The sequence below is a fragment of the Chlorocebus sabaeus genome, chromosome 16, assembly GCF_047675955.1.
Source record: "Chlorocebus sabaeus isolate Y175 chromosome 16, mChlSab1.0.hap1, whole genome shotgun sequence".
NCBI lineage: Eukaryota > Metazoa > Chordata > Mammalia > Primates > Cercopithecidae > Chlorocebus > Chlorocebus sabaeus.
In genome coordinates, this window is record NC_132919.1 from 80,399,703 (window position 1) to 80,423,551 (window position 23,849).

Genomic DNA, 23,849 nt, shown 5'->3' on the forward strand with positions numbered 1-23,849 from the left:
GCGCACACACACTCACAGATATGCGCACGTGCACACCCGCACACCCACACAATAGAATGCGCACACACCCGCAGAGATGCATAAGTGGGTACACCCACAGACGTGCACACGCACACATCCACACGATCAAATGTGCACATGTATCTGTAGACATGCACAAGCAGACACCCACACACCGGCAGCCGTGCACACCCACATGGGCTAATGTGCACACACACACCCCCACAGACAGCACACGCTCACACCCACACAATTGAATGTGCATACACGCACCCGTTCACAGGTTAATTGTTGCCTCAGCTATGAGCTCTTTTTCATTGCGTGTTATGGCAGACTGTTCTAAAGGATAACATAGATTGACATTCATCTTCATTTTATGTTTCCTTATGGTTCATATGAGTTTATTGGAAAATTAGCAACATACACATCATTTTGGGGAATGGAAAGTGAGGCAGAGTAAGGCAGAACACTCACTGTAGCATTATAAGCAAGTAGAATAAATTGATAATACCTTCACCAGTAATGCACTTTCTCTAGCGGAAATAAATTATTTGTATAAATAGCCTCTCGATGTTTGTGTGTTATTTAGTTATAACATCACATTTTTCTTTTTTACATACGGCACTTTTATGCTAGTACTGAAAATGCTTTTTCTGACATTTTTTCAGTGATTGTCATTTACTTCAAATATGCAGCTAGAACTAATAGAAAAACAGTTAAAACAATTTGTTGTAATGGTGAACTATTTATAAGCAAACATTTATAAAAGATCTTCTGTAAGACGGCTTAGACTTCAAAATACTTATCAGTCTTAGAGTCATTCAGATGTTTTTACAACCAAAAGTAGAAGCACCTTTTAATATTCATGCTTAATATTTATAAAAACTGAATTGGAGGTTTTGTTTGTTTTCGAGAAGAAGCTGCATTTGTAAAAACAGGAAAGTGCCAGTTCAGAGATGGCGTAGCCGCCTTGGGAGGCGTGTGTGTGGCCGTAGCTCTGTAAGCACACGCGTGAACCCGGCGTTAGGATACCCGGGCCCTCCTTCGTAGTGTGAACACTCTGGCCGTGTCCTGCAGCTTTGCCTTCTTAGCTCCTTGCTGGGATTTTCCAGCATCCCTTTGACTTGTCCTCTTTTGTCCTTTGGGTCTGAGGTCACCCTGGGCCTCCTGGCTCTCCGTGGAGCTGAGTGTGGGTGTGTCTTGCTGGCAGACAGGTTCCGGGGCTGCAGCATCCCCATCGCCCACCCGGATGTTCCTGGGGCTGTAGGCTGCCAGCTGGCACAGGGCCACAGCTGCCGTCTGCTTCTGCTCCTCGCTGCTGTCCACCGCACGTGCGTCTGGAGCCTCCTCGCCGGGGCCTGTGGGTGGGGCCCCGTCACCATCGAGGCTGCCTGGCTTGGTCTCAGGGTGGCTGGGCACATCCTCAGAACCTTCTGTCCCAGTCTTCCGTAGAGCAGCAGCAGCAGGTTCTGCAGCTCGTGGTTGACTGGGGAAGGGAGGCCTCAGAGCCGGGGCGTTGCAGGGGTCCTTCACCGAGAGATTGAGAGGAAGGTCCTGCAGCTCTGAGAAGCTGGCGGTTTCCGCCTGGAGGCTGCCTTGGTACGTGGGTTCGTGGGTGGCTGCCGGGTTTATCTCTGATTTCTTGGAGAGGTTGAGGGGACCCATCCTGGAGCTGTCCTCCGGACTGGAAGGCGCGGCCTCCAAGACGAGAGAGGTGCTTCCTGTCGGACCGGGGGGGTCTCCGTTCACAACATTGAGGCTAGAAGAAGCCAAGAGAAAGCTTAGTAGGAGCTTGCTTAGAAAAGCAACTGCGTGAAGCAGTTTGAACAAGTATAAACTTGGCTCATGGAACCCAACCAGAAACATTCCCTTGGAGGTTTTGAAAATGACATTTTCTTACCTTATTGGAGACTCTGCTCTGGTGTCAGAAGCCTGGGCAGGTCGGCATTCTGGGATTTTCTTCACAGGCTGGAAGGCTGTGGGGCTTTGCTCCGGCTGGTAGAGTCTTCCCAGTGCGCTGGAGGCCGCCTTGTTGGAGAGGTCGCACAGGCCTTCGCAGGTCTGGCTCGTCTGCGTGAAGTTGGTGGGGCTTGGCCTCCCCGGGGAGCCTGTGGCTGCGCTCCCTGCACGGGGGCTCATTTTGGACCCTTCCGTGTCTCTCTGCCCAGCCTTGGAGGAGTCTTTAGCCTCAGGAATTGGACTTTCGAACTCGATGTGTTTTCTGTTGGGGTCTGAAGGGTTTAACCTGGAAGGACTTGAGGCTGGATAGACCAGGGTGGCTTCTTCAAGCAGGTGAGAGCTCTGATCTCGGGTGAGGCCAGCGACAGGTGGGAGTCTGAGACCGTAGGAGGAAAACGCAGACTCTGGCCTGTAAAATCCGTAAGGAATTGGCAGATTAGAGGGATATTGCTGGAAAAACCTGTAATGATCATATGTGGCTGGAGATGGAGTCAGGTGCTTAGGGATCGGCCCCGGGTGAGGCAGAAAGTGTCTCGGGTCTTGGGCTCCGTAGACTGACAGCAGGGGCGCGTCGCACTCGGGCGAGCTCCCAGCCAGCAGGTAAGGCGAGTAGATGGTGGCCAGCCCGTGCTCTGTGTAAAAGTGAGGCGGGTACTCTGGGATTGTGGGGTGCATGTAAGGGGAAATGGCCCCAAGCCCCTTTGTAGATGAGATTTTATGTGGAAACTCTGGTGGGAGGAATGGTGAGCCGGCTTTCCAGGGGTAGCCAGGAGCGTGGAAGGCTGACTTGGTGTGGAAGGAGGCGGCCTTGGCAGTGGGGTTGGGTAAAGCCAGTGTCTCAGGCGCCTCAGCGCTGTCTGGCCCCTTAAGTCTGTGCTCGCCGACTGGAACAAATGCAGAAGGCCGAGCTGCGCCTTCCAGAGCAGGCTGGGCACCGAGGGCGGCTTCCGGAGCTGGGCTCTCGCAGGCTGATGCCCTGTGGAGGGCTGGCTTCTGTCCTGGGCACCTGTGGGTTCCCCGGGCTTGCAGCTCCAGGTTTTCCTTGATGTCTTCCCTGGCAGAGCTGTGCTGAAGCTTTGAGTCAAAGGCGGAGACTCCGTTCATGACAGACTTGGAAGAGGCTGGCTTGGCCGTGGCATCGGGCTGGTTGGTTTGCTTAGGGTCTAGCGAGTTAGATTTAGAGCACTTGGGAACTCGATCCTGCTCTGATACTAAAGTAATCGAGTTTTTACAAAGACCATACTTCATGTGATTAAAAAGATGGGACTTCTCATTGCAAGTAAAGGGACATTGGAAACATTTATACTTGAAGGGCTTTCCCGGAGGCCTGGGGATGTAATGTGGCTTTTTTGGCTTCCGCTCTTTGAGAAGACTCATTTTCCTTCTTATGCCTCGGACTCTGGCCGTCCAGGTGGCGTGATCACCGTCGACACCTCGTGCACCCTGTGGTTTCTGAAGAGGCACCTCCCGCTTTGCCTCTTTCCCGAGCGCTTCTACCGGAAGCCAGCTCTGTGTGCTGAGGGTCTGGCGAGAGCCTCCGTCATCTGGCAGCCGGGAGCTGCAACAAAGAGCAGAGTCTTGGTGTCAGGACAGCGAGTGAGGGGTCGGCGAGAAGCCGGCCTCAGCTTGCCACACCGCCGCAGGATCCCTGAAGCAGAGCCCCGGAAGGGCCGAAACCGCCTGCTCCTGAGGTCACAGAAGCAGCCCTGCCCTTGGTAACCTGGCTGCTAACTCCCCACCATGTTTTCTGAGTCTGATCTGAAAGAGTCGCCTTGGGGCCTAGAGGTGGAGTGTGGTGTGTGGTGCGTTGAGTGTCTGTTCTGAGAATGCCTGTAAGCCTTTAAGTTTTGGGAACTTTTATCCTGTGACCTGGACCTTTCCTTGAAAGCACGCTGCTGGGGGCTGAGGACACCGATCCCCCTCCCGGGGTCTAGACAGAGTCCTGTCCCAGTGCTGCCTGACTCTGCTTGGAGGGTTACACGCTTGAAACAGTGGGGATGTGGTTGGCCGCACTCTCACCTGAAATGCAAAGGGGTTTGTGGCTGTTTCCCCTTAACGTGTACCCCACAGTCACAGAGTGACCCCTCACTTTTACACAGAGCATGGGCTGGCCACCGTCTACTTGGTCCTACCTGCTGGCCGGGAGCTCGCCCAAGTACAGCGTGGCCTGCTGTCCGTCTGCAGAGCCCGAGACCATGGATGCTCCCTGCCTCCCCTGCGGCCAATCCCTGAACGCTCACGGCAGTTTCTGCCCTCTTCAGCCACGTTGTTGGTGCATTCCCAGTGTGCTTATTGAAAAACGAAGAACATTCGAACACAAGACTCCACCCTGCTGCTTCTAAGTTAGCTTTATCATTAAGTAGCATTTACGTTGTCTCAGATAGGAATACAGATGCTCTGTTTATGTTGACTTAAATGGCTGAAATACTGTTGAGGTGAATTTGTACATCCTGTGCGTGACAGCAGCATTGTGAGACATGCTTTCACGGTCACCCCGTTCCTGCTGGCCAGGAGGCACGGCCAGCAGCACCTGCCCATCCAGGTGCACCTCCAAATGGAAGAGCCAAAGCTTTGCCACACTCGTGCCCGAGACGAGACTGGAGCGAGTGGTGTCTGCTTTAGGGATGGTTGGGCCATGCGGGGAAGCTGTCCTGGCCCTTAACCTTTAGGGAGTGGGTTCAGCCCTTGGGCCACACCTGCTCAGGTCCCGGGACCCATCAGGGGCTGCGCTTGATGTCAGGGCTGGCCTGCTCTTTTGGATTCTTCCAGAGGGTCTCTGTGTCCCTCTTACCAGCCCCAGGTTTCCTTCAGAGGCTGTACTGCACACCGCTGGGGCTCTCACCTGCCTCCTAACCCAAGGCTGAGAGCAAAGGCTATTTGTTTTTTTTATGAGACAGAGTTTCTCTCTTGTCACCCAGGCTGGAGTGCAGTGGCGCAATCTCAGCTCACTGCAACCTCCGCCTCCCAGATTCAAGCGATTCTCCTGCTTCAGCCTCCCGAGTAGCTGGGACTACAGGCGCCCACCAACACTCCCGGTTAATTTTTTTTTTGTATTTTTAGTAGAGGCAGGGTTTCACCATGTTGGCCAGGCTGGTCCTGAGCCCCTGACCTCAGGTGATCCACCCGCCTCAGCCTCCCAAAGTGCTGGGATTACAGGCGTGAGCCACCGTGCCCAGCCCAGAACAAAGGCTTTGAGAGTCTGGGGCTCTCCACGTGGCAGCTGGGCTTGGAGCGACTCAAGCAGCAACTGTGCCTGGGAGACAGCTTGAGTGGGAGATGGGGTGGAGGTGCTGTGGATCTGAGCACTTTAATTCATATTAAAAATGTAAAAAGGAAAAGGTCTTTTAGCGTCTAAATATTTTCAAACAGCTTAAAAATAAAGTTAGATGACCCAAATGCCTATCAATGATAGACTGGATAAAGAAAATGTGGCACATATACACCATGGAATATTGTGCAGCCATACAGAGGAATGAGATCATGTCCTTTGCAGGGATGTGGATGGAGCTGGAAACCATCACCCTTAGCAAATGAACGCAGGAACAGAAAACCAGACACGCATGTTCTCACTCGTAAGTGGGAGCTGAACAGCGAGAACACACGGACACAGGGAGGGGAACATTACACACCAGGGCCTGTCTGGGGGTGGGGGTCATGGGGAGGGAGAACATTAAGACAAATAGCTAATGCATGCAGGGCTTAAAACCTAGATGATGGGTTGATGGGTGCAGCAAACCACCATGGCACACGTTTACCTATGTAACCTACACGTTCTGCACTTGTGTCCCCAAACTTATAATTAAAAAAAAATACATAAAAGTAAAGTTAAATGGAGGGCTGGGGGCAGTGGCTCACGCCTGTAATCCCAGCAATTTGGGAGGCCGAGGTGGGAGGATCCCTTGAGCCCAGGAGATTGAGGCTGCAGGGAGCTGTCATCCTGCCACCGCACTCCAGCCTGGGCAGCAGAGTGAGACCTTGCCTAAAAAAAGGCTCAATGGAAATGACTTAACAAAACTGTTTCAACTGCAGCTTTTTTTTTTTTAAGGAATGGGCAGATGTGCCCATTCTTGAGTCTGCGAGGTTTTATGTGTAGACATCAGGATGGCTAAAAGTCGAGTGAGAAGCTGCCCCTTGAAAGTAGAGTGGTGTGTGTGGAGCCTAGGAGGCGGCTGTCCCTGAGGCAAGGCCGCCTCCCTGCACCCCGTGTCCTTCCTCCTACACGCCAGAGGCCGGGGGTGGAGGCTGGGCTTTCATACGGCTGCTCCGAACTCTGGGGAAGTACTCTGATTTTATTCTCAGCACACTGGTTTCTCTACTCATTTATTCATATTTCTTTCTTTCTTCTTTTTTTTTTTTTTTGAGATGGAGTTTCGCTCTCGTTGCCTAGGCTGGAGTGCAGTGGTGCGATCTCGGCTCACCGCAGCCTCCGCCTCCTGGGTTCAAGCAATTCTCCTGCCTCAGCCTCCCTAGTAGCTGGGATTACAGGTGCCGCCACCACGCCCAGCTAATTTCTTGTAATTTTAGTAGAGACGGGGTTTCACTACGTTGACTAGGCTGGTCGCGAACTCCTGACCTCAGGCGATCTGCCCACCTCAGCCTCCCAAAGTGCTGGGATTACAGGCGTGAGCCACCGCGCCCAGCTCCTTTATTCGTATTTCTTAAAAACCCAAAGAACCACCCTTCCCCCTACAAACTGCCTCTGTTAACGTACTTTAAGTTCTTTAAGACATTTATTTACTAAGAAGTGGTCTGGGTAGAAAAGAGGGGTTCTGTTGACCTGTTGCCTTCTCTGTGATGAGTTTCTATGTAGCAGGAACTCGTCACAACCATCTTGTCCTTGGATGAGGACAAGATGTTTGTTACCCCACAACCAGGGAGGGTGTCGGGTGACACCCTGGGGCTCAGACCCCGCGCTCAGCACCCCTCTCCCACCGTGGGCCGCCACAGAAGCTACAATGAACCGGGTCAAAGCCAAGCAAATGAAACATGTAATGATCGTTTTGTCTTTGTCTTTCTAATTTCCCCCATTAGAAAAAAGAACGTGAACGACTTCTTTATGGGCTTAGTCCCTACCGTGTGGGGCAGACCTGCCCTGGGTGATGAAAGCAGTTTCCCTGCCTCCCTTCAGGAAGTGGAAAAGCCGGTGCCTGGTTTCAGCCAAACGCTGGGCCAGCCAGATCAGTCGGTGGGGCCTGTGCTGGCACGCCTCGCCGCGCTCCCTGGTTCTGAAGGCGTGAGAACCTCTGCAAGTCAGGTTCCCATGATTGTATAGGATATGTTATGGCAGGGATCTGAAAACTGATGATTTCATCACTAGCTGGAAGCATCATGATCAAAACGATGACAGTTGCAAAACGTTCATCAAGTGAGAGCTGCGTCCTTGCGATACCGAAACGTCGCCTCTAGCACCTGAAACACAAGCCCTCAGAGGGGCAGGTGACTCCCTCGGGATCTAAGAAAGTGAGGACTTCAGTTTTCGAAGCAGCATTATTTCACATTGCTGATACTCTCAGGCAAATAAATAAATAACCCGTGTTGGTTAGATTTTCTCAAAAGCTTTACAGCAGGCAAGTTATGTGTAAGCTCTGCTGTTAGCCAAAATAGTAATTAGGAAAATAATTGCTTTTATATTAATATGTCTCTTTTCTAGTCAGATGTTATTATCTGAAGGTTTGAACGATTTGCCCTTTTGTTCTTGGATCAATTAGTTGACGTACGCAGGTGTGGCAGGGAGGAAGCCCCTGGTGAGTGAGAGCATTTTGGAGTTGAATTGCTTGAAGGAAATTTATGTAAACATGGACTCTCGGGCAGTAGTTTTAGTAAAACCTGGATAAACTGACCTCTCAGACCTTGGATAAACTGACCTCTCAGGCTTGCACAATTTGCTAATTAAAACAGGGAGCACAGCTGCTTCAGTGTAAGCCGGGTGGAGTTCACCTGATCTATAAAACTACAGTAGTGTCAGAGGAGTAAGTGGGATAAAATTGTTGCTTTGGTAAGCTTTCAAATGATGATGTCAGCCTGTGAGTTCTGTGTCCTGCTTCAGTGAGGTTTATAAGGATGAAGAAACCAAACCCGACGGCCAGTACCTCCGGCTGTCACATCTTCTGTGGGCACGGCGTTTACATTGTCTCTGGTCAGTTTCTACCAGCCCCACTTTGTACTCTGGCAACTGCTGGTGTTAAATATTCCCAGAAGAGTATGTTGTTGCCCAAACAGTGTAACCCAGAACTCTAGCTGTTTATAGTAATTTGGATTTGCATTTAGAGGTGCAGTTTTTCTCTAGAGGTGAAAAAGAAGTGCCGGGCATCTTCTTCTCCTGGGGGAGGCATGTTTCCATTTTAGTTAATAACATGCCTGGAGAGTTGTCTATCTGTCTAGTAATAAAGCAGAGTCTCGTTCGTTATCTGCTTTCATTTGAGAACTGCAGTGCTAGCATGTTTTACAGTGAAGACCTCGGTGTGATTCTGAAGGAGGGTCTCATCCTCCTCTCGATTCCCACTGGATTGGCAGGAAACGTTAGCAGGGTGGACATTCCACAGAGCTTCCAGATCTGGATCAAAGGTGGCTGTTACTGAAATACTTACACAGACTCTTCCCTGCCTGCTGCTGGCTAACGTGTGCCCTCTCCTCCAACCCACCTCCTCTGAGCCCGGCCTGACACAAAGACTTCTTTCTCCAAATTATTTCAGACCAAGCAGCCAACGTAGACAATATCTGCACTAAAGGGCATAAGAACAGTGGGGTGCAGTGGCTTAAAACATGCTCAGGATCCCACCGAGCTCTCGCCAGGTTTTCTTGCTGTATTTACAGATGCCGTTCTGTGCCTTTCTAAGTATTTTAAATGTCGTGTGCTCAGCCAGTGCACTTGGCTTCTGGAAAGTGCGCTGAGCTGAGAGCTCACTTCTCTTCCTGCTCGGCGTGCACTGGGCTGGGTGTTGGGGTGTAGCTGCCCACACAGACAGTGCTTTGAAGAGTGAGTGGTTTCGGTTGGCCACGGGGTTGTGTCTGTCTTGTTTTTAAAGTTCTAAATTGCCAATATACTGTCTTTCCAAAGGTTCCTAAATGTGGACAGTCGATGCAGCAGACAGTTGTTGGGGTGATAGTGAGAAGCTGGGATGCTTAACAAGCTTCTGAGGAGTTTGAACTTTGAAAAATAGACGAGAGAAAGAGTTCTTAAAAAAAAAAAACACTTTGATAGGACACAGTGGAGGTAATTACAGTTTAACTTTATGGGACGTTTCTGTGACAGGCTGGGCGACCATGGGACGTTCCCGTGACAGGCTGGGCGACCATGGGACGTTCCCGTGACAGGCTGGGTAATTATGGGACGTTCCCGTGACAGGCTGGGTGACCATGGGACGTTTCTGTGACAGGCTGGGCGACCATGCTTATCATGTGTCCTAACCTGTGCCTGAGACTGTGCTGTAATGTTCCTTCTGGTGGTGTCCAGCTGTCTGGCGAGGAGCCTGCTGGGCTGGAGCATTGTGAAGGGCATGCTGTAATTACAATATTGTGATGTGGCATTGTTGCATAACTCAAGGACACACCATTGTCGCCTACCCACTGGGATGTCGCAAGAACGAGATTTGTGAGTTTTACTCCAATTGAGCTTTTCCAGTGATTGACTGCCACTCCCTCCCAGCCTTTCGGCTCTTTAAAATGAAGGATAAACCTCAGGACAACCAAGACCTGGGGAAAAGACAGTCTTCCGGAATACAATTTGGAAGAATGGATCCAGAAAAACAACCAGGGGCTCTTACTCTAGTTTCGGCAGGAGATCCCGAGTTACAGACCTGAGCTCGTAAACAAACGCTCACCACTTTACAGTCACCGCCTCATCCTGAAACTCTAGTCAGAAATGCTGGAAGGCCTTTGCTACTGCGCAGTGAAAATTAGGGGCACAAATGTGGACGGATTGTGCTGGGTCAATAATTGTTCTCCTCCAAAGCAGATTTATGAGAAATTTTGTGTAAGGAAAAAAACCCCTTTTGTGTCTGTGTATACATGTACATGAGACTTTAACAACCAAACAGAAACTTAACCCCTTTGGTTTGGTTTTGTTTTTGAAAGCTTATGTTCAATTTTAAACTTTATGTAAGCTTATGTACTTATTTTAAACTTTAAAAGTATTAAAAGTTAAACTAGATATTAAATTCGGCACTGTCTAATGTGCATACACCACACACTTATAATCCTAAATTCAGCTCTGTCTAATGTACATACATCACACACATACATAACCCTGAATTCAGCAGAATGTACATATACCACACACACACATATAACCCTCCATTCAGCCTAGTGTACATAGACCACACATATACATGTAAACCCTAAATTCAGCAGTGTACATACACCACACATACATATAAACCCTAAATTCAGCCTAATGTACATACACCACACATATAAACCCTAAATTCAGCCTAATGTACATACACCACACATATATATAAACCCTAAATTCACCCTAATGTACATACACCACACATATAAACCCTAAATTCACCCTAATGTACATACACCACACATATAAACCCTAAATTCACCCTAATGTACATACACCACACATATAAACCCTAAATTCACCCTAATGTACACACACCACACATATATATAAACCCTAAATTCACCCTAATGTACATACACCACACATATAAACCCTAAATTCAGCCTAATGTACATACACCACACACATATATAAACCCTAAATTCACCCTAATGTACATACACCACACACATATATATGACCCTTACCTCTTGTTAGCATTTATTATAGTTTGTTTTCGAGGTTAGGAACAGTTAAGCAATAATATGAATTTGTGTTGGTTTAATTTTTATGAATTTTAGGGCAGAACAAGGAGTTAATTTCCAGATAAGCTTGTTCCTGTTCTTAGAATTAAGTGTCAGCCTCATTAGAAGTTTTGTAATCGTGGTCTGCATCCCAGCCATGCACCTGCTGGGTCCTGAGTAATCCTTGAAGCCCAGAGCAAGGCAGAGCAGACACGGGGCAAACGCTGCGTTCAGCCGGGTATTTTAGATACGTCTGAGAAGAGTTTTAAAATAAAACTTGAATTTGAAAAGAAATAGTAAGTACTTACCAGAGGTGGGCAGTGCTGGGATGTGGCCGGGTCTTGGTGCTGGTGGCTGGCGGTGCTCAGGAAGCAGTACCTGTTCTCACGCTTGCTTGGTGAAACTGGAGCCGGCTGTTCCAGTGGGAGGGATTTAAGTGTAGGAGTTGAGCCCTCGGGGCGTAGAGATGCACCTGATATTCCTCCTGCCCGCAGCTACAATTCATGTGTTTGCACCCACCGAGCTGCTGCAGGCAGCCTCCCCAGCACTGGACCCAGTGAGCAAGTATCTGGCAGACTCCCGGCGCCGTCTGTGAGTGCCGAGTGCGGTGTCAGTGCTGCCTGGACGGCCATGGGTCGGAGGGCTTCCGACGTGTCCGCAGTTAGAACGTAGATTACTGTGTTCATCACACCTGGTGAATATTTGGCGTTACGGCAAAGACATGTGAGCCTTCCCTTTAGAACCTGAGCGTGTGTACACAGGAGGCAGACACTTCGGTTGATTCTCAAGTACACGTACCCTGGGAGGTACAGTATTCATGGCGTCCTTGCCATGAAGGGTCCAGTGAGGCCTTTGAGGGTCTGAGTACCTTCCACCCTCTACCCTGCTCCTGAGAGTCTCTGTCCCTGGTCCTCCTCGGGAGCTGAGCTGGCAGGGAGGGAGCTCACCCGGCACCGGGCTGCAGGGACCTGCCGGAGCTTGCCCGACCGACGCCAGGCACCGCAAGAGCCGCAAGAGCTGCGGAGCCGGGTGTGTGGGTGCGGGGGAGGGGGAGGGGCCAGCTGTGCGCTCCCGCAGACCACCCCCCACACACTTTAAATTGCAGAGGCACTTGATGTGGGGACCAGTTTTTACCTCCACACCTCCTCCCCCCAAACTGCTTGCTTATTTAATCGGAGGCTGCACCCCAGCTGTCGCGAAGGCTGGAATGTGGTGTCGGTTTGAGGACTGGGAAAGGAGGTGGGATGAGCTGTTGTCAGGCCCTTGGATGAGCCTGAGGCTGCAGGGCAGAGGCGTAGGGACGAGCTGGCCGGGACGGACACGCTGTGTCTGTTTTTTTTTTTTTTTTTGAGACGGAGTTTCGCTCTTGTCGCCCAGGCACCCGCCACCACGCCTGGCTAGTTTTTTGTATTTTTACTAGAGATGGGGTTTCACCGTGTTGGCCAGGATGGTCTTGATCTCCTGACCTTGTGATCCACCCACGTCGGCCTCCCAAAGTGCTGGGATTACAGGTGTGAGCCACCACGCCCGGCCTATTTTTTTGTTTTTGTTGTTTATTTTTTTCCTTAAGATTTTATATGGCTTTGCTTTTACTTTTATGTTTAATTCCTTTTTTTTTTTTTTTTTGAGACAGGGTCTTGCTCTGTCACCCAAACTGGAGTGCAGTGGTGTGATCACAGTTGGCTGTAGCCTCAAACACATGGACTAAGGTGATCCTCCTGCCTCAGCCTCCCCAGTAGCTGGGACTACAGACGCGGTCACTGTGCCTGGTGAATTTTTTGTAGATACAGGGTTTTGCCATGTTGCCCAGGATGGTTTAATACCTTAAATTTTTTTGTGTGTGTGACTTTTGTCCATTGAGACATCCGTATACTTTATGAAGTCAAAAAGAGTTACATAAGTCTTACCACAAAAAACAGCAGTTCTCTGTCCCTCTTACCTATTCCCGGATAGCAAACTATCCCAAACTTAGTGGCTTAGAATAAGTACCGTTTTATTCCGTCTTCGGATATATTGTGTCAGGAGTTTGTGGAGGGCCTGGCTGAGTGCTGCTTCTGTTTCATGGACACTGGGGTGGCTCAGTGAGGAGAAAACTGGCAGGTGACTGGACTGGCGGGTCCAGGACAGCTTCACTCACCTGCCCTCTGTCATGGAGGGGCAGCTGGGATCCTGCGATCCGCTGGAACCTCATCCTCACTCAGGAGCACTTCACAGACCTCTCTAGGAGGGTGGCCAGCTGTGTGATGGCTCAGGACTTGAAGAGAGCAAGGTGGAAAGTTCCAGTCCTCCAGAAGGCTGGGCTGTGGATTGTCAGGGCGTCCCTCTGTCGCTTTCTCTGCCGAGGAAGCCTCATGCCGCCCAGATGCAAGGCGGGAGCCGAGGGCTCCACCTCTCAGCGGCGGGAGTGCCGGGTGTCTGCGCTGCGACTGCCTCTACCCGGAAGCCCCACCGCGGCCTTTCCTGAGCTGAGTGTTCGGGTGTTTACCTCCTCGATTCCAGCCTTCCTGACCTGTCGGTGGTTCTGTGCCCGCCCTCTCCCTCTCCCTCTCCCTTCTCCACTCCTGGTCTGGGTGTTGTCTGGTGGCTTGCCTTCATGGAAGATGGGGATTTGCCTCTCTTTGCCCCTTCTGCCCCCATGCCTGCCTTCCCGTCATCCAGGGGGTTTTGCCTGCCTCTCTCGCACTGGAAGGCCTGCTGCTTGGATCCCATGTCTTTCTCTTGAGTTAATCATTTATTTTGACATGAGGCACATACCTTTTATAGGCTCTTGAGAAAGCGCGAGAGAGTTTTTTGGAGGCCTTGAATTATTGAAAATGGTTTTATCTGCCTGACTGATAGTTTGGCTGAGTCTGGAACTTCAGGCCAGAAATCATTGACCTTCAGAGTTTTGCAAATTTTCTCCATTTTCTCCAGCTTCTACTACTGCGGTTGAGAGCCTTGATGCCATTCAGATTCCTGATTCTTTCTCTCTCAACATTTCGTGTGAAAATTTTCAAACATATGGACAAGTTGTAAGGATGCTCCGGTGAACTCTCATATACCCAACAGCGGGGTTCTGCAGTTAGCACAGCTGTGTGCGTTCCCTTCCCTTCCCCTCGCCATCCAACTTACCCCTTCCCTTGCCCTCGCCGTCCCGCTTACTTATCTTGCTGCATTTCAGGTCAGTTGCAGACATCAGTCTGCTTTGCTCCAAACACTTTGCAGGCGTATTCTTACTAGTTTGTGATTCTTCTTTCAAAGGTAAGGTTTACATTCAGTGAAGGGCACAGGTCTTAAGAGGACCATTTAACGAGTTTTGGCAAACATGTTCTCCCGTTACGGCCCCAGAGAGCACCGTCACACCGATGCTACCCTTCCCCACCCAGACCGTGGCAACTGCAGGCTGATACTTTTCCACCATGGATTAGTTTTATGTATTGTAGAATTTCATGTCAGTAGTGGTTCCTGGTTTTTACGTACAGCTGTTTCTCACCTGCAGGTTCTTTCCTTTATCCTCAGTAGTCTTAGTTTTCTTAACTTTATATTCCAACACTTCCATTAAGTATTTGATTTCTCATTTTGGTTTCCATGAGCTCTATTTTGTTCTGAGTGTTCCTTTTGTAGCATCTCATTCTCATGCAGTAGTTGCAGTAGCTTTTCTTATCCTTCCTAAGGATTTTAGTGATAGCTTTCTTTTAGTGGGGGGTGGAGGAGTGGGGGTGGATGTTCTCCCTGTGTGTGTGTGTGTGTGTGTGTGTGTTTAAAGACCTGGGGTCTCACCGTGTTACCCAGGCTGGACTTGAACTCCTGGTCTCAAGGGCTCCTCCTGCCCCAGCCTCCCGGGTAGCCGGGACTGCAGGAGCGCCATGCCGTGCCTGGTGCCTTCCCTGCATCTTCAGCATGGCCTCTGCCGAGCACCTCGGGGAATCAGCCCTGTCTCCTGCAGAGGTGGGAGGCCTCCCCCAGTGCTTCTTGGGTTAGGCCTGCCCTGCCCCACCCCCCCGAGTTCTGTGGTGCCACAGACCTGGAGCTTTGTAGGTTCCTGTCCTGTGGATCAGGGGAGTGTGGGTTTCCTCCCTCCAGGAGAGGGCTGGGCTTCTCGGTCTAAGGCGTTTCCTGCTGTCCCTGCACTTCCAGGCTCCTCCGTGGTCCTGGTGCTGCCTTTCCTGCCCTTCCTCTTCTACCCTGTAGCTTATGCCTTGAAAAAAGAAAATGGTCCATTTCTGCTGTTTTTAGTGGGATTTTACCCACTATTTTTTATGTGTTCAACCCCCTATGTTACTCAGAAGTCTTGTGGTTAGGTTTTTGACCAAATCTTAGGAACTGTCATGGGGGTGGCCGCTGGTGTTTCTTGCGTGTTCATGGTGTCGGGGTGAAGTGCACCACCTGTGCTGGTCCATTCACTCAGGAGCACCACGCACCTGGCCCGTGGAGCCCCCCACACGTCCATTTACTCAGGAGCACCAAGCACCTGGCCCGTGGAGCCCCCCACACGTCCATTTACTCAGGAGCACCATGCACCTGGCCCGTGGAGCCCCCCACACACAGGTCGGGAACGTGGCCGAGGTACCCAGCCCAGGGGGCGATGAGCAGAATTACACCAGATGTGGGGGGTGCTTCCCTGTGGCTGCAGACCCTGGGTGGGGAGGGAGCGGTACCTGGGGCGGTGGCTGTTCTTGGGGGTAAGCCCTGGTGCCAGTGTGTTGGGGGTGCCAGGGACACAGGCAGGTGCTGGCGTTGCTGCCTCTGTGTCAGGGTCTCTCTCTAGGGGCACACGGGCTGGAAGCGCAGTCCTGGTTGAGCTTTCCTAGTTTCCAGGTGGGGGTATGAGGCACAGGACATGGCCGGCACAGCCCCTTCCTCTCAGTCCTGTCCAACTCGGCCCCATCTTCTCTGTCCGTCCTGTCCAGCTTGGCCCCTTCTCTCCATCCTGTCCGGCCTGGCCCCTTCCTCTCCGTCCTGTCCAGCTCGGCCCCTTCCTTTCCGTCCGTCCTGTCTGGCCTGGCCCCTTCCTCTCCATCCTGCCCAGCCCACCCCGGTCCCTTTGAAGCATCATTCTCTCCAGCACTGTGTGCTGGGACTCAAATCTTGGCTCTTCCATCTTCACCCTTTGTGACTTGGGGCAGCAGTTACTGACCTCCCTGGGCCTCCGTCCGTGAAAGGGACTTGTGAGTGTCTCTCACAGGACACCTGAGGTGAAGGAAGCGCGTCACATCTTTGACCTTCTTAAAATGCAAGATTGTTTTTGATTTAATCCTTTGTGTTCCTTGTGGGGTGCTGCATCCAGAGGAAAGGAGAAAGGAAATGAAAACTGCAGAAAATCCAGAGGCTTGGCATCAGGCTCCCAGTCTGATTTTGCCGCGGCTGTTGGGGAGACTCAGCAACATCCTGTCCCTTGAGGGCACGGCTTCAGGAACAGCTCCGGGCCTGAGGGCGCCTCTCGCCTGGCGGTGTCTCAGGCCTCTGCCCTCCTAAAGGGACTCAGGCCAGTGGGCGGGACTGTGGGCTGGGACCGGGAGGCTGAGGGGGTGAGGGTGGTGGGCAGGCTCCGGCTTCCCTTCCCAACCGGACTCTAGATCTGGGGGCAGGGCATCCCGGGTCTGTCTGCCCAGCGCATGTTAAGAGGAGGAGGAACAGAAGGCGTAGGAACCCCCACAGGCCTGTCCTGTCTCCTGCCCTCCCCTGACCTGCATGCAGCTCTTAAGGGGTTTTGAGTACTTGCCCCTCCCCTTCCTTTGGAAAGTGTTTCTTAGAGTTTCTTGGTTGTCGTTCATTTCTGGTTGGAATTCCCATCGTGAGAGACTGTCTTGGTTTTGCGCTGGCCTAGGGGCTGCCATGTGCCCTGTGCTGCTGAGTGCGCCACGGCTGTGGTCCCTGTGCCCCCTCCACGTGCTGCGTCCAGCGTGCCACGTCCCCTCTTCCAGCCCTCTGCTGCCCACTGCACACACTGCATCCAGCGTGCCGTGTCCTCTCACCCAGGCCTCTGCTGCCCCCTCCACGTGCTGCGTCCCCATGTGCTGTGTCCTCTCACCCAGGCCTCTGCTGCCCCCTCCATGTGCTGTGTCCTGTGTGCCGTGTCCTCTCGTCCAGCCCTCTGCTGCCCCCTCCACACACTGCGTCCCCATGTGCTGTGTCCTGTGTGCCGTGTCCTCTCGTCCAGCCCTCTGCTGCCCCCTCCATGTGCTGTGTCCTGTGTGCCGTGTCCTCTCGTCCAGCCCTCTGCTGCCCCCTCCATGTGCTGTGTCCTGTGTGCCGTGTCCTCTCGTCCAGCCCTCTGCTGCCCCCTCCATGTGCTGTGTCCTGTGTGCCGTGTCCTCTCGTCCAGCCCTCTGCTGCCCGCTGCTCTCTTTGGGACTTCCCTTGTTTCCCCTTCCCCTTCGTTTCCTGGTTTTCTTCCCTAGTGCGGGGGCCCTTCCTGCTGCTGCGGGGCCCTGCTGCGGCCTCTGCCTTCCGTCCCTGGCGGTAGTGAGACAGGCCGAGACCCAGGGGAAGCCTGGAGACTGTCCTAGACTTCGGGAATGGTGCCATACAGGCTTGCTGGCTTGGGTGAGGGCCCTAGGCCCTGCCTCCAGGTTGCCTGGAAGCCGCCAGCCGGGCCTGGACACCTCTCTGCCTCCTGTCACCTTGGAGCAGCGGAGCAGCAGCCCAGGAACAGGTCACGTCCTTCGCCTGTGTTACGTGGCCACCTGCCTGAGAACCCCTGCAGGCCCTGTGTTTTGGGAAGTCGATTTGACTGAACAGAGCACAACCGAGAAGGGGCTGCCTCCCTCCCCACCCACCCTCGTTGCCTGGGACTGCTTGTCCAGGAGCTGGGCCTCGGGTGTCTGGTCTCTGGGCCACATACACTAACAAGGCCAAGCTCAGCAGTACCCCCAGGGTCCTCAACCACCAAGTGGCAAGGTCTGGGCCCGACCTGCTCTGGGCGCTGTGGGCACTGCTCAGCCACTCTCTGCAGGTGACCGAGGAGACATCTGATTTCTCATTAACAATGAACAACCCTGAGAACATCAGTGGGGTTTTATTCATTGTGTCAGACAGCTCAGCAATGCGGAGAAATAGAAGTGGAGTTGATTTGGCCGTTGTGGTGAGAGATGGCCAAGGCGTAGGAGAAGTTTGGGGAAGGCTTTTCTTCTGGACATTTGTTGACTTTGATGAGTAAGTGGAGGGCTTTATTTGTAATTTGAAGTCTGAGATTTGTCATGTCAGTACCTAAACTTTGTTTGTACAAATAACGCCACGATTTAATTTTTTTTTTTTTTTCTGAGACGGAGTCTTGCTCTGTCACCCAGGCTGGAGTGCAGTAGCACGATCTCCGCCTCCCGGGTTCAAGCGATTCTCCTACCTCAGCCTCCCGAGTAGCTGGGATCACAGTCGCGTGCGACCACGCCTGGCTAATATTTTGTATTTTTAGTAGGGACGGGGTTTCACCATGTTAGCCAGGATGATCTTGATCTCCTGACCTCATGATCCTCCCGCCTCGGCCTCCCAAAGTGCTGGGATTACTGGGATTACAGGCGTGAGCCACCGGGCCGGGCCCACGATTTGCATTTTCATGGAACTGGAGCTAATTAATTTTTTCAGACGAGTGGGAGTGTAGCGAACAGCCCCTCTCTGTTGCCCCTTTTTCCTACCAAGGCCCCTCCAGGCTGTCTCTTGCCTGGTGAGTGTGAGGGGATGGGTGGGCGCAGCCCTGTGGGATGGTGCTCTGTGGCAGGGCTGACAGTTGCTGGGTGTGTGGCCTGTGGGTAGCCTTTGTACTGGGTGCACAGTCCCTGGCTCCTCCCTCCCAACACCTTCACCCAGAGCGGCCTTGGAAATGGGGCTCCTGGCGGCTCTGCAGGCACCGTCAGAGTCAGAGGGAGGGCGTCAGAGTCAGAGGGAGGGCGAACAGCTTTTGGTTTCTGTTTAAACAGCGTCCTGTCACTCCCTCCTCTCCTAGTGCGGATTGGAGCTGCAGCTTCTGTGTTGAGAGGGAAACTTGAAACCCTGAGCTATGGCTTGTTTTGTCTTTGATTGGGAAACCCAATTCAGGTTTGTGAACCTGGGCCAAGTGTAAGAATTCCCACAGTTTTCCTCACCACCTCTCCTCCCCCCACCCACCCTGACAGTGAAGCGTCTTAGGCTTCGGAATTCTCGCTCGCCTGACTCAGGCTTGTTAGTTTTCCAGGAGCAACTCATGTGGCCCCCGTATAGGGAATTTCTTCAAAGGTGCCTTTACACACACAGCAGTCAGGTACAGAAGTCATCTAGTTAAATTGCACAAGGACAAGTAAAATTTAAAAAATTAACACTCAGATCTTCTTTTTTTTCATGCTACAAATAACAGTGAAAAACCTAGCAATGAAAATAGATGTGAACAGACAAAAGGCCAGTGGGGCTGGTCCCTTCTCATCCTCTCCTGTGTCTCCTGGAGGCTTCTCCACCTCTGTGTCTTCCCTCTCCCTCCTGCCTCTGCTGCCGGCTTCTCCACCTGTGTGTCTTTCCCCGCTCTGCTGCGTCTTTTCCACCTCCGTGTCCCCCTCTGCCTGCTGCGTCAGTGCTGCCTACTGGGCTTGGTCTTCAGGGCCACTGTTTCTCCTCAGCTAAGTCCTGAGAGTCACATTTCCATCCATTGCAGTGAAATCTTTTCCTTCATGTATTTCCAGACCTTGGTTTTGGCTCCTTTTCATATCTTCCTTGTTTCCTCGCTGTGGTTTTCATTTATCCTTTCATCTTCTTAACCTGGTTTTTGATAGTGTCTTTTTAGGTTATCTCAAGTTCATTTCAAGTTCTGAAAGTAAGGATTGAAGTCAGAACCGCGTTGTACTGCATCGCACTGGCAGTCGCTAGGCGTTGTTCCAAGCCCGTGGATACACTGAGCGTCCATGTGGTTGCCCCGGGGGTGGGACTGCCATCGTCCAGAGAGACCCGCTCTTGCCCGTGATGCCGCATGGGTCCCTCTCCCAGGATGTGACCATGGTGGCTTTGCGTCCTGTCACCTCAGCCAGGCAGGACCTTCTGCTAGAACCCCCTTCACTGGGAGTTGGAGGAGAGAGCTGTGCACCATCTGGAGGCAGAAGTGAAGCAGCAGCCCCCGTGTGCTTGTGCGGCAGCTCCTGGGGCTGTGCTGTTGCTGGTTGTGGTGCTGACCCCGGACCCGCTGCGGTGTGGCTGTGCTGAGACTCTGGTGACTTGGCCCCCATGGCCTCATCAGCCCTGATCCATCCCTGCACTGAATTCCTGTGGGGCTTGTGGTGAGTCTGGACTGACTCAGCTTTCTAAAAGCGGAAAAGCAGAAGTTAACAGGGCTACAGAGATAAATGGACAGACCCAGTATCCTCCTGAGAGCTCAGAACACCTCTCAGTTAGTGATAAATAAATATGTAGCAGAGATATGGATATGTATAAAATGCACATTACATACTGTGTGTACATACAGTATTTCAACAACAGGGGTAACTGGCTTGATTCCGTAATTGATACAGAATCCTGAGCCAGCCGTTGGAGAATACACGTTTGTAGACACCTGAAGAACATTCACAGATATTACACATCGAGGCCATAGAACAAGTCTCGAGACATTTCAGAGACTCACTGGCGTACGGACGGTATTCCATGCTCACAAAGTAATGAAATTAAAAACTGGATACAGAACGGTAAGGGAAAGGTGATAATTTTTAGTTAGAAGATATACAAATGTCTAAATCACATGAGTCAAAGAAGTCTCAGGAGACGTTTTGAAATAAAAAGTTAAAAAAGTTTAAAAATAAAAACAAGTTTAAAAAAAAACAGTCACAAAATTATTCCATCTAAAATTTTGGGGAGCAACTAAGGAAACTTAAATCCTTAAACAGGTATGACGAGGTTGTGGCCTGCAGGCCCATGGGGCCTCGGCCTGTTTCTCTACAGTTTTGGAGCCAAGAGTGTTTTTCACATTTTAAAAATGTTACCGATAAGAATAAACACAACCAAGCAGAGTCTGCGACGTGGACTGCACGTGGCCCACAGGGCCTGAGGTTCCCTCTGGCCGTGGCAGGAGTCATTTGGTAACTCGGCCTCAGACGCACGTACAGAAAAGGGGAAAGGTTCACTCTGCACAGGGCGGGTGGGAGGAGGGCAGTGAGCAGAACTCTGGAAATGAAGGAGGTGGAAGACAGAGATGGGAAAGGACATGCAGAGCCAGACACAGCTCTTGGAGAGGGCTGATGGGACCGCTAAACGCGTGGCCAACGGGCAGAAAGCAGGAGCCTTACGCACGGAAGGGAGCCCTCGTGTAGTCGCCGTGGAGATGGAAAATGGCGTGTTAAAAATACCTTTGCCAGGAAATTCGTAGCTCAGGCAAAATAGACATTCTGAGAGAAGCGTAATTTATCAAAGTTGACCCAGGTAGGAGTAGAAAAGTGACTCCTCGCTGCTTCAGTACCTCTGCTTGTAAGTTGAACAATTACTGTTGACCCCATAGGATTTTCAGTGATTTTGTTGAGACGCAGTTCACATGCCATTCAGTTCTCTCGTTAAGTGTACAGTTCAGTGGCTTGCGATGCATTTGCAGAGTTTTGCGGCCATTGCCACAGTTGGTTGTAGGAACATTTTACCCCACACTCCTTCGCTGCCATCCCCAAGCCCCCGTCCTCCCCATCCTAGACACCGCAGCTGTATTCTCTGTCTTTGTGTCTGCCCATTCTGGACGTTTCCTGTGAATGGAACCATGCCCCCTGCAGTCCTCTGTGGTGGCTCCTTGCCCCGAACGTGGTGTTGGCGTGGTCCGTGGGCATCGCAGTCCCCAGCAGTGCCCCTTTTCTTTTCCTTGTTGAAGCCTGTTCCATCGTGTGGCATCTTTGTCAGCTCAGGCTGCGGCAACAAGACGCCACAGATGGGGGCTCACGCAGCACGAATGCTTCCCTCACGGTTCTGGAGGCGGGTGTCCAAGATCGGGGGGCCAGCAGGCTCGGCAGCAGGCTCGGTTTCTTCCGAGCTCTCCTGGGGCTGCAGGCGCTGCCTTCCTGCCGCGTGCTCGCCGCTCGGTCTGTGTCTGGGTGTCCTTATTTCCTCCTCTTACGGGGACACTGGTCATAGCAGACCCAGCCCCACTCGCATGGCCTCGTTTTACCTTTCGCATCTCTAAGGGCCACATCTCCAGATACAGGCACTCGGGGGCACTGGGGTTAAGACTTCAGTGTGTGGGTTTCAGGGAGACAGAATTCAGCCCACGACGTACGTGGAGGCCGCATTTTATTGTCCGTCCGTCAGTTGGTAGACATTTGGGTTGTTTCCCCGTAGGCTGCTGTGAATAAAGCATTCGTGTGTGAGGTTTTGTGTGGATGTGGTTTTTGTCTTGGGTACAGGCCTGGGCATGGAGCGCAAGGCTGTTTGGAGAGGTAAGGGAATGAACACATCCGGAGCTCAGAACCGTGTCTGGCGTGTGACGCGTTCTCTTTCGAGGTTGGTGACGAGGATGCAGAGCGGCTCCAGAGGATGGGAGCTTGTGATGCAGCTGCCTCTTTATGTGCGATGGGAATGTGGCTACTCAGCTTTCTCTCTCTCTCTCTTTTTTTTTTTAAATTAATTTATGTTGCTGAGACAGGTTCTTGCTCCGTTGCCCAGGCTGGAGTGCAGTGGTGCGATCATAGCTCACAGCATCCTTGGCCTCCTGGGCGTGAGTGGTCCTTCGACCTCAGCCTCCTGAGTAGCTGGAACCACAGGCATGTGCCACCATGCCCAGCTGAGTGTCGCATCTTTTTTCTCCTTTTTTTTTAAGGGTAGGGCTTTGCCATGTGGCTGGTCTCAAAGTTCTGGGCTTAAGCGGTCCACCTGTCTCAGCCTGCTAAGGTGCTGGGATTACAGGCGTGAGCCACTGCATCCTGCACCCCCCCCCCTTTTTTTTTTTCTTTTTTTGAGTCAGGGTCTTGCTCTGTTGCCCAGGCTGGAGTGCACTGGCTCAGTCACGGCTCACTGTAGCTTTGACCGCATGGGCTAGATCAGTCCCGCCACCTCAGCCTCACAAGTAGCTGAGTCTCAGGGGTTTGCCACCACACCCAGCTGATTTTCTCGATTTTTTTGTAGAGACAGGGTCTCACTATCTAGCCCAGGCTGGTCTTGAACTCCTGGCCTCGAATGAGCCTCTCGTCTTGGCCTCCCAAAGTGCTGGGATTACAGGAATGAGCCACTGTTACTGGCCCCAGCTTTCTTTTGGTTAGTGTTTTCTCTTTCTTTTCTGTCTTTTAATCTTTTTATAGTCTTACATTTTAGATATATGTTGATTAAAAATCTACCCTTTGGTTTTAAGCTGGTGAGTTTAGTCCATTTGCTTTACTGACATGTTTGGATGTCTTTGTCTTACTATTTGAATTGCTTTTTCAGATTTTTCTTTTGTTTTTAAAAATTGTGGTTTCTATTGTGTCCCCCAACTCGGTCCCATTCCACATCTTCTTCCTTATTGGTTTGGAAATCATATATTCTGTTCCTTGTGTTTTCTTCAGTGGTCGTCTTCAGCTTGTACCATGAATGTTAAAAGCCAACAGCTAGTTTCTTAGCCTCCCCTCCAAATAACACACAGCATACCCTGACCTTGATCACTTTCCACCGGACATACTTGACATTGTTGAGTTTTTAGTTCTTCTTGTTGAATATTAGGCATTACAGGTTGAGCACCCTGAATCCGAAAATCCAAAACTCAAAACTTTTTGAATGCTGACTTGACACTCTGTGGGTGATGGGTTACAGTCAAAACACAGGTAAACAACGCACAGTTGATTCAGCACCCCGGGGGGAAAAGATCCTCCCAGCCGCCTTCAGCTTGGAGAAATCCTTTCCACATAAGACCATGTTCCCTCATGCAAGCACGTCCACAAAGGGCGATAAAATGGCGGGGGTGCCGGCCGGACGCAGGCACTGCGGGCTCCTTACGAGGCTCCACACGGGTGAGACCTGTGCGCTCTGCTTGTGTGTGTGTGTCCTCTCTCTGTGGTGTCCAGATACTGTTGACAATGTCAGAAAGGCCTGCAGATTACTTGTGTGGGTAATGGTGGTCAGAAAAGGAGCAAGCATTCATGTTCACATATCGCACAGAGAGCCCGGCTGCTGGAGGGAACTGGGCAGCAGTGTGAGAGCACGGTGCTGGAGTGAGTGCCAGATAT

The 23,849-nt window shown here is 51.5% G+C and overlaps 2 protein-coding genes across 3 annotated transcripts in view; one reads left to right on the plus strand and one right to left on the minus strand.

Moving 5' to 3' along the window:
- Positions 1-23,849, plus strand: part of TBCD (tubulin folding cofactor D) — a 183,903-nt gene that overhangs the window by 74,176 nt on the left and 85,878 nt on the right. The gene's annotated exons all lie outside the window — the stretch shown is intronic.
- Positions 341-12,985, minus strand: ZNF750 (zinc finger protein 750). Its single transcript, XM_008013389.3, has 3 exons — positions 11,064-12,985; positions 1,901-3,517; positions 341-1,759 (listed from the first exon to the last, which is right to left on the minus strand). Exons 2-3 carry the CDS (start codon positions 3,334-3,336, stop codon positions 1,024-1,026), a joined length of 2,172 nt encoding a protein of 723 aa, XP_008011580.2. The 5' UTR covers positions 3,337-3,517; positions 11,064-12,985; the 3' UTR covers positions 341-1,023.